At 56.4% G+C, this 12,585-nt stretch overlaps 1 protein-coding gene across 9 annotated transcripts in view; it reads right to left on the bottom strand.

Annotated features, from left to right (window-relative positions):
• The window catches only part of ARHGEF18 (Rho/Rac guanine nucleotide exchange factor 18), a 92,619-nt gene that overhangs the window by 61,826 nt on the left and 18,208 nt on the right, over window positions 1-12,585 (bottom strand). For 4 of the 9 annotated variants that reach the window (XM_070491848.1, XM_070491845.1, XM_070491846.1 and 1 more), the window contains 8 exons: window positions 6,968-7,227; window positions 6,037-6,187; window positions 5,212-5,326; window positions 4,467-4,524; window positions 4,133-4,177; window positions 1,741-1,818; window positions 624-726; window positions 361-502 (listed from right to left, as the gene is read on the bottom strand). In XM_070491848.1, the coding sequence (XP_070347949.1) occupies window positions 361-502; window positions 624-726; window positions 1,741-1,818; window positions 4,133-4,177; window positions 4,467-4,524; window positions 5,212-5,326; window positions 6,037-6,187; window positions 6,968-7,227 (952 nt within the window). Of the gene's footprint in view, window positions 1-360; window positions 503-623; window positions 727-1,740; window positions 1,819-4,132; window positions 4,178-4,466; window positions 4,525-5,211; window positions 5,327-6,036; window positions 6,191-6,967; window positions 7,228-12,585 lie in introns of all 9 variants that reach the window. The other 5 variants (XM_070491844.1, XM_070491841.1, XM_070491843.1 and 2 more) reach the window with 2 other exon arrangements.

The following is a 12,585-nucleotide window of genomic DNA, read 5'->3' as shown; positions in this document are numbered from 1 at the left end:
CTTGATCTTAGACTTCTCCCGAACTCCAAGACCTGTTGAAGCCACCCAGATTGTGATACTTTGTTACGCAGCCCTAGCTAACTAAGACACTGCCTGAGTCTGGTTTTTTGCAAGAGGATTTTTGCAACGACAAAAGCTGAGGCTTAAAGGTACTTTTCGGGCCCTGAGCTCATCGAATGGTCGCTGCCCTTGGGGACCAATCCCTCGTGCTCTGCAGGGAGCCGAAGTCATCCCTCCCCTGGCAAGGGCGAAATGGGACGAGGATGCAAAGAGCAAAGGAGGCCGCCAGAGGGATTTCAAGGAAGTGAAGGAGAGAAAGTGGCTGCCATCCAGCGGGACAGGCTGGGCCACTGGACTTACCGGAGCTCAGAAAGGGCTGGCCGCACAGGGGGCAGCTGGAGTGGCCCGAGAAGTTTCCGTGTGCCAGCTGGTGCCCATTGACACACTCCTTCCTCTCTTGAGCATCCTGACCCTTGTCCTTGAGAGGCAGCGGGCTCTTCCCCTGTGGGGGATGGAGGTGGGCCTTAGAATGCCCTGGGTACGCAGACCCACCTTGAATCACAGGGCTCTGGGGCCAGGGTCACCCTCACAAGCTGCAGAAGGCGGAGGGGGTCTCCCCTCACCTTCTCCTTCTGCCTGGTGACTCGACTGCGGAGCGAGCTCAGTCTGCGCTTCACCCCGGTGCTCCTGTCGCTCCGCTCGATCTTGCTGGCTCCATCTTCACTCCTAAGGAGTGGGGAGATTGATGAGGACTGGGCAGCACACCCAGAGGGCCATTCTGAGTCAGTCCTGTGGGTCCCTCCTGCGATCCACCCGGAATCTGTCTCGCTGTGGCCTCCTTTTCTAGCGGTTTCATCCCTTCCATGGAGCCTAACTCTGTCACTCACTTATTCATTCAACAAACATTCACAAATGTTTGTGAAATTTCAGGAACCTCAGGGACTGGGTTTGCAGACAGGAGTGTGATATGGTCTCAAGCTTGAGGTCCTTTGATGGGCCCGGGCTGGAAACCTTGGCTCTGTCCATCTCTGCCTCCTCCCTCTGATTCATCCTCCCCTCCCGATCTGATCAGCCTATAAATTCTGCCCACTCTTCCTCTGGGGTATCTCCCAAATCCTGCTCCCCCTCTTCCCCGACACTCCAGCCTCAGATCACGGTCATGCCTCTCCCGGATTACAGAATCACACACCCTCACTTAATAAATCCTTATTAAGTCAGTCAAAATACAGACAAATCCAGCTCTGGTGGAATCTATTCCCCGGAGGGAGATCCCACACCTCCAGTGTGCGCCCTGTGCCCGCCCCCAAGCCCTGTCCGTGCTCCCCATCATCAGTCACCAGAGAGCTGGGCTCCTCAGCTTCACAGAGCTGATCTAGCTTCTGCTGACTTCCCCCACCCTCCCTCCTCTCAGCCCCACCCTGACACCACTCACAAGGCTTTGCAGTTCCCCTGCAAGCCACCTTTTGCTTTGCCCCATCCTTCTCTCCACATGTTGGCGAACTCCTACTCTTCCATCAGAACCCAGCTCAAGCTGTCACCTCCTCCAGGAAGTCTTCCTCTGCCCTTCCAGGGTGTATGAGGAGACCCTGCCACCCCCCACCGCTGCCCTGGTGGTTCCAGTGAGAGGATGAGGGCCCCAGCTCCTGCCCCCAGCACAGGGTCAGGCACAGAGGCCCGGAAACACTTGTGTGTGCGAATCCAGCGCTGTCCCCGCCCACAATGGGAGCTCTGCGCACTTACTCAGATAGGAACTCAAACCAGGTGAGGTTTGAGGGGGCTCCTCCAGGGCTGACGGACAGGCGAGCTCTCTGCCGGGTCCTGCAGGATCAGAGGGGGCAGACACCAGGGTCAGCAGCTCCTCCTCCCCCAGCTGCTCCCTTTCCGGTCTCTCTCTCAGGGCTTCTGCGGACAGGTGTGCACCCGGTGCCACCTCCGAGAGCCCACCATTTCTGCACACGTGGGCTTGTGCACGTGGGCACTGTGGCAGGCTTTCCAGCAGGGGGCGCTGACACCTCTTGGTTGAACCAAGTCAGCGTGTCAGGAAGACTTTCTAACAGAGGCGGTGTCTCGGGACAGAGGCACTTTTTCTCATTTGTACAAAGGGACCCCACCGGCTACTGGTAGCTTGATCCGCAGCTCATGTCCCTTGTCCTTCCCACACCAGTCCCTCCTCCCACCTCTCCAGCATCCGTTTTTTCCCCATTTCCTCGTGTCTTCTCCACACTTGTCCCCCATACCTGTCCACCTCTACACCTGTCCACTCCCCCACACCTGTCCACTCCCCCACACCTGTCCACTCCCACACCTGTCCACTCTCACACGTGTCCACTCCCCCACACCTGTCCACTCCCCCACACCTGTCCACTCTCACACCTGTCCACCTCTACACCTGTCCACTCCCCCACACCTGTCCACTCCCCCACACCTGTCCACTCCCCCACACCTGTCCACTCTCACACCTGTCCACCTCTACACCTGTCCACTCCCCCACACCTGTCCACTCCCCCACACCTGTCCACTCCACCACACCTGTCCACTCTCACACCTGTCCACTCTCACACCTGTCCACCTCTACACCTGTCCACTCCCCCACACCTGTCCACTCCCATGCTTGTCCACCCCCACACCTGTCCACTCCCACACCTGTCCACCTCCACACCTGTCCACTCCCACATCTGTCCACCTCTACACCTGTCCACTCCCACACCTGTCCACTTTCACACCTATCCACCTCCACACCTGTCCACTTCCACACCTGTCCACTCCACCATACCTGTCCACTCTCACACCTGTCCACTCCCCCACACCTGTCCACTCCACCATACCTGTCCACTCCCACACCTGTCCACTCTCACACCTGTCCACTCCCCCACACCTGTCCACTCCACCATACCTGTCCACTCCCCCACACCTGTCCACTCTCACACCTGTCCACCTCTACACCTGTCCACTCCCCCACACCTGTCCACTCCACCATACCTGTCCACTCCCCCACACCTGTCCACTCTCACACCTGTCCACCTCTACACCTGTCCACTCCCCCACACCTGTCCACTCCCATGCTTGTCCACCTCCACACCTGTCCACTCCCACACCTGTCCACCTCTACACCTGTTCACTCCCCCACACCTGTCCACTCCCACACCTGTCCACTCCCACACCTGTCCACCTCTACACCTGTTCACTCCCCCACACCTGTCCACTCCCACACCTGTCCACTCTCACACCTGTCCACTCTCACACCTGTCCACCTCCACACCTGTCCACTCCCACATCTGTCCACCTCTACACCTGTCCACTCCCACACCTGTCCACTTTCACACCTATCCACCTCCACACCTGTCTACCTTCACACTTGTCCACTCCCACACCTGTCCACTCCCACACCTGTCCACCTCTACACCTGTCCACTCCCCCACACCTGTCCACTCCCATGCTTGTCCACCTCCACACCTGTCCACTTCCACACCTGTCCACTCCCACACCTGTCCACTCCCATACCTGTCCACCTCTACACCTGTTCACTCCCCCACACCTGTCCACTCCCACACCTGTCCACCTCCAAACCTGTCCACTCCCACACCTGTCCACTCCCATACCTGTCCACCTCTACACCTGTCCACTACCCCACACCTGTCCACTCCCACACCTGTCCACTCTCACACCTGTCCACCTGCACACCTGTCCACTCCCACATCTGTCCACCTCTACACCTGTCCACTCCCACACCTGTCCACTTTCACACCTATCCACCTCCACACCTGTCTACCTTCACACCTGTCCACTTCCACACCTGTCCACTCCCACACCTGTCCACTCCCCCACACCTGTCCACTCCCACACGTGTCCACCTCCAAACCTGTCCACTCCCACACCTGTCCACCTCCACACCTGTCCATTCCCCCACACCTGTCCACTCCCACACCTGTCCACTCCCACACCTGTCCACCTCCACACCTGTCCACTCCCACACCTGTCCACTCCTGTAACTGTCTCTCATATTTGTCCCTCTACATCTGTCCCACCATGCCTGTTCCCCCAAACTTGTGTTCCCCACCCTTCTCCACTACCTGTCTCCACTTCTGTCCTCTCCCACACTTGTGCCCTCACACCTGTCCCCCTTCCCACTCACCCATGGTACTGTCGAAGTTCCTGAAGCACCTGCTGGACAATCAGCCTGGGTGGGGGATAAAAACAGCCCATGGTCCCCGGATTACAGGCATATTCCCCAAGACGAGTTGCGATGGCCTGACCAGGCCCAGGGTCCTGATGCAGACCCTACCCCGAAGCCCCAACCCTCTCTGGATGCTATGTCCAGGACCTTTCTGAGGGGCCTGGGTCCCTCCCCTGGGAGAAGGATGGTGTGGGAGAGAAGACAGAGGTTATGGGGGGACTGAGATGGACCCCAGCCTTGACCCCTTGGCTGTCCACTGGGGCCCCTCGCCCTCCCCAGGGCGGACACTCACACACGATCCGGCTCCACGTGGTCCTTTTCCATGCACTCCAGCGCCGGCGGCTCCAGGCCTGGAAGGAGCCCCCACCCCAGGAGGCACAGGCATGATGAGGGGGCTCTGGGGTGGGACCAGCCCTGCCCTGGCACCCCCTGACCCACCCCTGCAGAACTGGAGACTGTCCAGATGGGGCCTGCCACTCTCGGGGAGGAAAGGCACGAAGAGGGCAGACAGCCAGGGACGGAGGTGTCCTGAGTGTCTTACGAGCACTTATGATGCGCTACGCGCTTTGCACATGGGCACTCAGGGAACCCTCCAGGTGGCACTAGGGAGATACACTGATCGTCCCATTTTATAGAGAAAGCTGCCGAGGCTCTGAGACTTGCTAGAAAGTGAGAGATTTGGGTTTAGATTGCAGTCCGTCTAACACCAGAGAGACACAAGCTCTTAGGATTCAGAGACAAGGAGCCAGATAAAGATAGAAAGAGAAAGAAGAGAGACCCCTCGGGGGGCAAGGTCACTGCAATGGTGCAGTCCACCTGGCTCGAGGTCCTGGGGAGGGGGAGGGCAGATACTGGAGGCTGCTTCCCTTCTCTGCCCACCCTTCCCCAGGACCCCCAGCATTCTGCCCAGGGGACCCTAAGCCCCCTTCGCTCCTTTCCTTTCTCTGGGGTCCAGCTGGGGCCCCATCCGGGGCACCCTCCAGCAGAAACCCCCTGCCCTACTTGTTTGGAATGAGGGAACCCCCAGGCCTGGCTACCTTCGACAGCTGGAGTGGGCACCTCCAAAACTGGAGAGAGTCCCAGGAAGCTGATCTCATCGAAGGACACGGGAACTGACCGTGACCTCACTTTTTTCTCAGGGCTGTCACATTCCTGCAGGGAATAAGCATCCTGCTAAGCCGGGGGAGGGAGGCAGCCCCAGGCTGCAGGCAGACTCCCCAGATGGAGGGTCCCCAGCCACAGCCAGGGCCCCAGCCTCCCATCAGCGCAGGTAAGGGCTCCCCCCAGCCACAGGGCAGAAGCACGGGGCTCAGTCTCCATAGCAACCCCCGGGCTGCAGCCATCCCCTCCGCAGTCATGGATGGCAGTCCTGGCCAAGGACATTCCCCCTAGCTGTGAGCTGGGGCCTGAAACTCTGAGCCACACGTTCCAGCTGTGGTCAGGGATTTCCCCCCAGGTCATGGTCCCCTGGCACAGGCCACAGCCCAGAGCATGCATTCCCCAGCTATGGGCTGCAATCCAGACCCAAGACAAGCCCCACCCATTTGCAGACCCAAGTCACAGACATTGCTTCCTTCCAGCTGCAGATATGTGGAGACGTCCCCTTGCCCCCCAACCCATGGGTTGCACTTGTGGTCAAGGATCCCATGCTGTGGCCCCAGCCCCAGTGAAGCCCCTCAGGCCTGGGCTGTAATGTCAGGACTCAGCGCTCCCCAGTCAGGGGCTACACCATGGACAACCCCGCCATGATTCGTAAGTCCCGCTAGCTATGGGAGACATGCTCCTTTCTTGCCGCAGCACCAGCTCCTGGGCCCAAGGGTGTGTTACTGTGGGAGGGGGGGGCGGCTGCGGGCTGCACCCACCTTGCCAGAGTGTTCTGCTGGGGTCCCACCCCCAGGCAGACACTCTTGGGTCCAGGCCTGCAGACCCTCTCCCGGCTGGTTGAGAGCAAGGCTAGCCAGCGTCCGAGGGAGACAGGGCCCGTCATTCACAGCTGAGGTGTCGGTGCTGAACCTGCTGGGGGAAAGGAGAGAGTCAGAGCTTGGCTGGGTCTGTTCCATCTGGCGGCTGCCCCATCCCTGGCCTGCCACACATCCAGGAGCTTGGGGAACCTGGGGTGATCCTTCCAGGGCAGGGCACAGAGAGGCGTCCAGATCTCGCTACATCGGAGGGGTCATCAGGGGAACCCTGTGTGGGGGGTCTGCTGATGCTCCCATTTGTGTCGCAGGCCCACCCTGTTTACACAGACTAGACTAGATTTATTTGGGGTGACTTGGGGGGGTTGAGGGAGATGGGTGGGGGTGGCTAAAGCACCCCCTTCCACTGTACAGGGCCACCACTATGGCGTGTGTGGAGCTGAGCACACAGCTGTGTTTTGATCACAAGCACATCTGTGGCTTTGTGCATACATGTGCAACTGGTGTGCAAAAAGTCACACACTTAGCCTTCTATGCATGAGTGTGCAAGCTTGCAGGTTGAGTGTGGGCGTGGACACCCAGTGTGCGCGGGCAAGTGTGCACATCTGGGTTTGTGGGTGCCTGCGGAGCGCTGGCATAGTCTTCACTTGGTGCTTGTGCACGCTCCTTTGGCGTATGCGCGCTTGTCTGTGCACCCGGATTCGTGTGCCCACACAGGCTCTGGGTGCGTCATGCATGTGCGTCTTGGAGAGAGGGCCTTTTGGGCTGCCTCTGTCAGTGCAGACACCCACAGTGGCCCTCGAGCTAGAGGCAGGGGGCAGCGTTTCCGGGCCGCCCTGGGGGTGGGTCACGGAAGCAGTGGCGGTGGGGGGCTGACCTCTGCCAGCTGTCGGGGCAGCTCCGTGCCCTCTCCCAGCTGCGCGTCCGTGGCTGGTCCGGGGCCTGTGCGGAGCTGGAGAAGGGCGAATCTCCTCCAGCTTCTTCACCAGGGGATCCACTGCCCCTGGCCTCCCCGGACTCGGCATGGGAAAGGACCCCAAAGCCCAGGTCCTGAAGATACTCGCTGCCCTGGAGCGCCCCCAGGTCCAGGCTGAGGTCCTCCGCGCTCTCGCTGAGCCGCCCTGGAACACCATCCTCCTGCAGGCGGGTGGGGAGAAGAGGACATTGACCCAGAGCAGCAGGAGTCCCAGGACCCAAACCCTGCCCATCCCCCTCCCGTCCAACCTGGGCGCGGCGCCCTTTGCGCGGCGGGAGGGGAGGAATGGCTCTTAGACTGCCTGGACGTTCACGGCCTTATCCCCCAAAAGGGGTGGAAAGCCTGGGCTTCCAGACCTGATTCCACGTCTGTGCTTGAGTTTCGCCTGATCGGCTGGTGAAACCGACATGATGACCTTTGCCCCGCCCGCTGCGCCCACGGAACGTCACGTCCGCGAACGCAATTCGTTTAAGTGCTGCGCGCAGGCAGGTTATCCTTGACGCTAAGGGCAGATGGTTCGAGGCCGTGTGGGGGCTTCCAGGCTTCTCCCTGGGCTGCTTGGGGCGTCCCCTCACCCACCCTAAGTATCCCTTCCAGATCGGGACTAGGGTGAGACAGGTGAGGCGCTGGCCTCAGGCACAAAATTGAAGGGGATGCCCCAAAACTCGGAGATCAAGACAAATTACATTTTAATGCAATATATATATATATATAGTTTTTAAAGATTGGCACCGAGCTAATATCTGTTGCCAATCTTTTTTTCTTCTCCCGGAAGCCCCCTGGTACATAGTTGTATATTCTAATTGTGGATCCTTCTAGTTGTGGCATGTGGGACGCCCCCTCAGCATGACCTGATGAGCGGTGCCATGTCCGCGTCCAGGATCTGAACCAGCAAACCCTGGGCCGCCGAAGCGGAGCGCGCAAACTTAACCACTTGGCCAGGGGGCGGACCCTAATGCAATATTTTTAAAAAACCTCAAAAATAATGCAAGGAGATCCACAGTGAACAACTGATCAAAAGGTTACGAAATGACAGTCTGGGCTCCTCACTTGTCCAGCTCGCCTCGCTGGCCTCCCCCTCTTCCCGGCCCTGCTCCCTCCTACCAGAGTGGGGTCTGGAACATCTGAGCTCCGTTCTGCCAAGAGGCAGAAGCCCAGCCTCCTCAGCACAGTGCAAAAGGCTCCAGGGTCAGCTGCCTCCTGCTTCTGCCCCTCTGCGGCCTCCTGTCCCCACCCACCCACCACTCTGGCAGCAGAGTGCCAGGCGCTGTTGACACCAGAGATACACAGGGGTGGACAATGATGCACGTCTGCCACAGCACCAGGAACCAAGCGTGCATTGTGCCTAAGCCCACAGCAATTCCACCAGGGGGCATTGTTCTTCCACTTTCCGGATCAGGAGACTGAGGCTCGGGGAGGAAAAAAAGACTCAACTGGGACCGCTGTCTGGATCCAAGCTCCATGCTCTTTCTTATTCTGCCTCCTCTTCTCTCTATTTTTTTTTTCAGGAGGAAGATTGGCTCTGAGCTAACATCTGTTGCCAATTTTCTTTTTCTTTTTTCTCCCTAAAGCCCCAGTACATAGTTGTAGATCATTCTAGTTCTTCTATGTGGGATGCTGCCACAGCGTGGCTAGATGAGTGGTGTGTAGGTCCTCGCCCAGGATCTGAACCCGTGGACCCTGGACTGCTGAAGCAGAGCACATGAACTTAACCACTCAGCCACGGGGCAGGCCCCCTCCTCTCTATTTCTTTTTCCTCTGCTTCCTATGCCCTTCTCCTCCCTCTCTGTCTCAGTCATTCTATTTGCCAATTTTTCTAGCCTGGGTACCTGCCTTTTCCTTTCCTTGGAGATCCTCTTCTCCCAGCCCAACCAGAGTTTGCCCAGCGAACTCCTATTCATCCTTTAAAACCCAGATTGGGCATGCCCTCCAGGCTGTCTTCCTGACTCCTCAAGGCTAGGCAAGGTGTTCCTCCTCTGGGCTATCCGGATCTGCAGGACAAGAACTGTCCCTTTCCAGGCCTTTGTTAGGACTGTCCTCAGACAGGGTTTGGTGGGCAGGTGGGTGGGTGGGTGGGCCTCTCACATTGCTCCATACAAAGCCCACGCTGAGATGTGGCCTCAGGCATCTATATGATCTCAGGCAGCCCTTGATGGACTGTCCCAATTGGTGGCCTGAAGGGGGTCACTGAGGGGACCTGGCCCCCTTCATGAACTCTACAGGAGGACCCTAGGGTAGGAATGCCAGGTAAAATACAGGACACCCCGTTAAATTTGAATTTCAGATAAACAACAAATATTGTTTGTAGTATAAGTATATCCCAAACATTGCAATATTTGGCCTTCAAATCTAACTGGGGGTCCTGCGATTGTACTTGCTCAGTTTTGCAATCCTGGGTCTGGACCACTAGATCGGGCAGGGCCAGCCCTTACTAGGTGAAAGAGAACAGGGAGATCGCTGGTAAAGCTTGATGTGGGGAATTTTCAGAGATGCTTCCAATTTAAAACAGAAAATACCTGCCAACCAAAAGCCAGGCCCTTGGTCAGCTGTGGATCTTGGCTGGCAGGAGGCAGGTGGCAGCATCCACACCTGCCTTGGAAGGAGGAAGGGGAGCTCCATAGGGGCTGGCCTCTTTTCCCTGACCTCACCCACTTGGAGCTCTCTATGGCTTTGACCCCTCCCTTCTTTTTATTTTGGTAAAATATACATAACATAAACTTTACCATTTTAACCGTTTTTGAGTGTCTGATTCAGTGGCATTAGGCACATTCACATGGTTGTGCCATCATCCTCATCATCCATCTCTGGAACTGTTTTCACCCTCCCGAACGGAAGCTCTGTCCCCATTAAACACTCACTCCCCCTCTCGCCTCCTCCAGCCGCTGGGAACCTCTAATTTACTGTCCGTCTCTCCGAATTTGCCTATCCCGGGGACCTCATCTGAGTGGAATCGCACAACATGTGTCCTCTTGCGTCTGGTTTATTTCACTTAGCAGCGCGTTTTCGGGATTCATCCGTATTCTAGCGTGTCTCAGAATTTCCTTCCTTTTTAAGGCCAAATAACATCCCATTGTATGGATGGACCACACTGTATAGATATAAACAAAACCACATTGTGTTTATCCATTCATCCGCCGATGGGCACTTGGGTCGCTTCCACCCTTTAGCCACTGTGAATCACGCCGCTATGAATGTGGGCGCGAGACTCTCTGAGTCCCTGCTTTGGATAGAGATCCACAAGTGGGATTGCTGTCTCCTATGGTTATTTGGTGTTTGACTTTTTGAGGACCCGCCATCCTGTTTTCCACGACCTCCCTTCTTCTGGAATCTCTGCTTTGTGCCCACTGATCTTTTTTTCTTTTTGAGGAAGATTAGTTCTGAGCTAACTTCTGCTGCCAATCCTCCTCTTTTTTGCTGAGGAAGACTGGCCCTGAGCTCACATCCGTGCCCATCTTCCTCTACTTTATATGTGGGATGCCTGCCACAGCGTGGCATGCCAAGCGGTGCCATGTGTGCACCCGGGATCCGAACCGGCGAACCCTGGGCCACCGAAGTGGAACGTGCGCCCTTAACTGCTGGGCCACCGGGCCGGCCACCTACTTTTTCTTAATATACAACAAGATAAATAACCACATTTTTAAAAAAACGTTTATCCGTGTAATACCTAAATCTGCACACAGTAAGCCTTCTTTCAGAGTGGGGATTACTGAGACATCTCTGGGTCTGAGCAGGGGACCCCATCGCCTAAGGCTCTTCAGGGTCCAGCGAGCCTGAATTTCTTGCATCCTCTGTGGGGCGTCAGCGTACAATGTTTAGTCAGATGTCCAGAAAGGCCCCCTTTGGCCGGCTCCCATCTTTCCTCAGGCAGGAAATGTTGGAGGAAAGGTACAAGGTCCCCGGCAAAGGATGAGGCCCCCTCCTGCTCCCTCCCTGAGTCGACCTGCTGGCAGGGAGCTCGGATGGCCCTTGCACCAGCTGTTCCCCACCGCGCCACCCCCAGCCCTGGCCCGGCTCCCACTTCTGCCTCCGCTGAGGGAGCCCAGATGCGGGAGAGGGAGGGCGGCCCGGTCCACGCCAAGAGCCTGTCCTGACGTGTTTATATTTACGGGAGGATGAAAACCAGAGATACAAGGAAACTTTTCGGGCAGTGGAAGAAGAGATGGGAGTCAGGTTGTCCAGACACCAGGGACCAGATTGGAATGACTTGGGGGGAAAGGAGTGAGCCGAAAGGAGACTGCCTTCGAAGTCACAGGAGGGGTGGGTGCACCCGGGTCAGCCGGGGCCAAGGGCGTGGGTATTTAGACAGAGACTGAAGAAATGGGACCCCAGTGTTCAAAGGACAGAGGGAGGAAGAGGAGGCAGAGAAGGGGCACCCAGGGAGGTGGGAGGGAAATAAGATCAATGGGCTCGTGGGGCCGGCCTGGTGGTGCAGCGGTTAAGTGTGCACGTTCTGCTTCTCCTTGGCCCGGGGTTCACTGGTTCGGATCCCCGGTGCGGACGTGGCACCGCTTGGCATGCCATGCTGTGGCAGGCATCCCACATATAAAGTAGAGGAAGATGGGCATGGATGTTAGCTCAGGGCCAGTCTTCCTCAGCAAAAAGAGGAGGATTGGCAGTAGTTAGCTCAGGGCTAATCTTCCTCAAGAAAAAAAAAAAAAGAAAAGAAAAGAAAAAGTAGCACACCAAAGCAACTTCAAGCGTATGATGTCTCTGCTTTCATTTTATCGTGTAACACAGGGCATTGATTGCAAATGAACTAGCAAGTGTGTAACAGGGCAGAGGGTTCTCGAATGACAGCCCGGTAGAAAGGCCTTCGTTAAGGTTTGTATCTCTGCTGTGGCTTTTATTAGATCAGTGTGACCTGGGGCAAGTTCCTAAACCTCTCTGGGCCTCCATGTTCTCATCTCGAAAATGGACAGGATGCTGCCTGCTTGTAGGATTGCCATGAAGGCAAAATAAGATGAGGTGTGCGTGTTGCCAGCCCTCAACTGATGGAAGCAGACATTCTGGTGGTGGTTGCCTTTATATTTCAAATTTTTGTGTGTCAGGAGTCAGGCCCTTCCTCTGAGAAGCTGATATCACCCCAGATGGATTCACGCAGATGCATTCTCCTGCTCTCCTGGCGCTACCTGGAGAAGACTGACCATTAAACCCAGCAATTATAATTGAGTATGAGAGAACGTTTCAGGGCGCAGGCTGGAGAAAAACTGAGGGGGGGCCGGCGGACTCTGTCCGGAGCAACAGGAATTCTGGATTGGAATATTGGAAATTTACTTAGAAAACTCCCTTTTTTAAAAAGTACAAAACCCAGGACACTCATTGGTATGAAAAACCTACTGAGTGTGATCAATTAGGAAATGTTAGATAGTCTTTAGACAGCTTCCATAGCCAAAACAAAGCCGCCAAACTCTATTTCCAACCACATAAGATAGTCTCCATGTGACCTGGAAATGATTTCTCGAATTGGCCATTTTGGTCAAGTTTCATACATTTTAAAATGATCTTACTCGTTAGTAGAC

This window comes from Equus asinus, chromosome 20 (genome assembly GCF_041296235.1).
Source record: "Equus asinus isolate D_3611 breed Donkey chromosome 20, EquAss-T2T_v2, whole genome shotgun sequence".
Taxonomy (NCBI): domain Eukaryota; kingdom Metazoa; phylum Chordata; class Mammalia; order Perissodactyla; family Equidae; genus Equus; species Equus asinus.
Note: the sequence above shows the minus strand (reverse complement) of the source record. Positions and strands in the feature narration are given on the sequence as shown.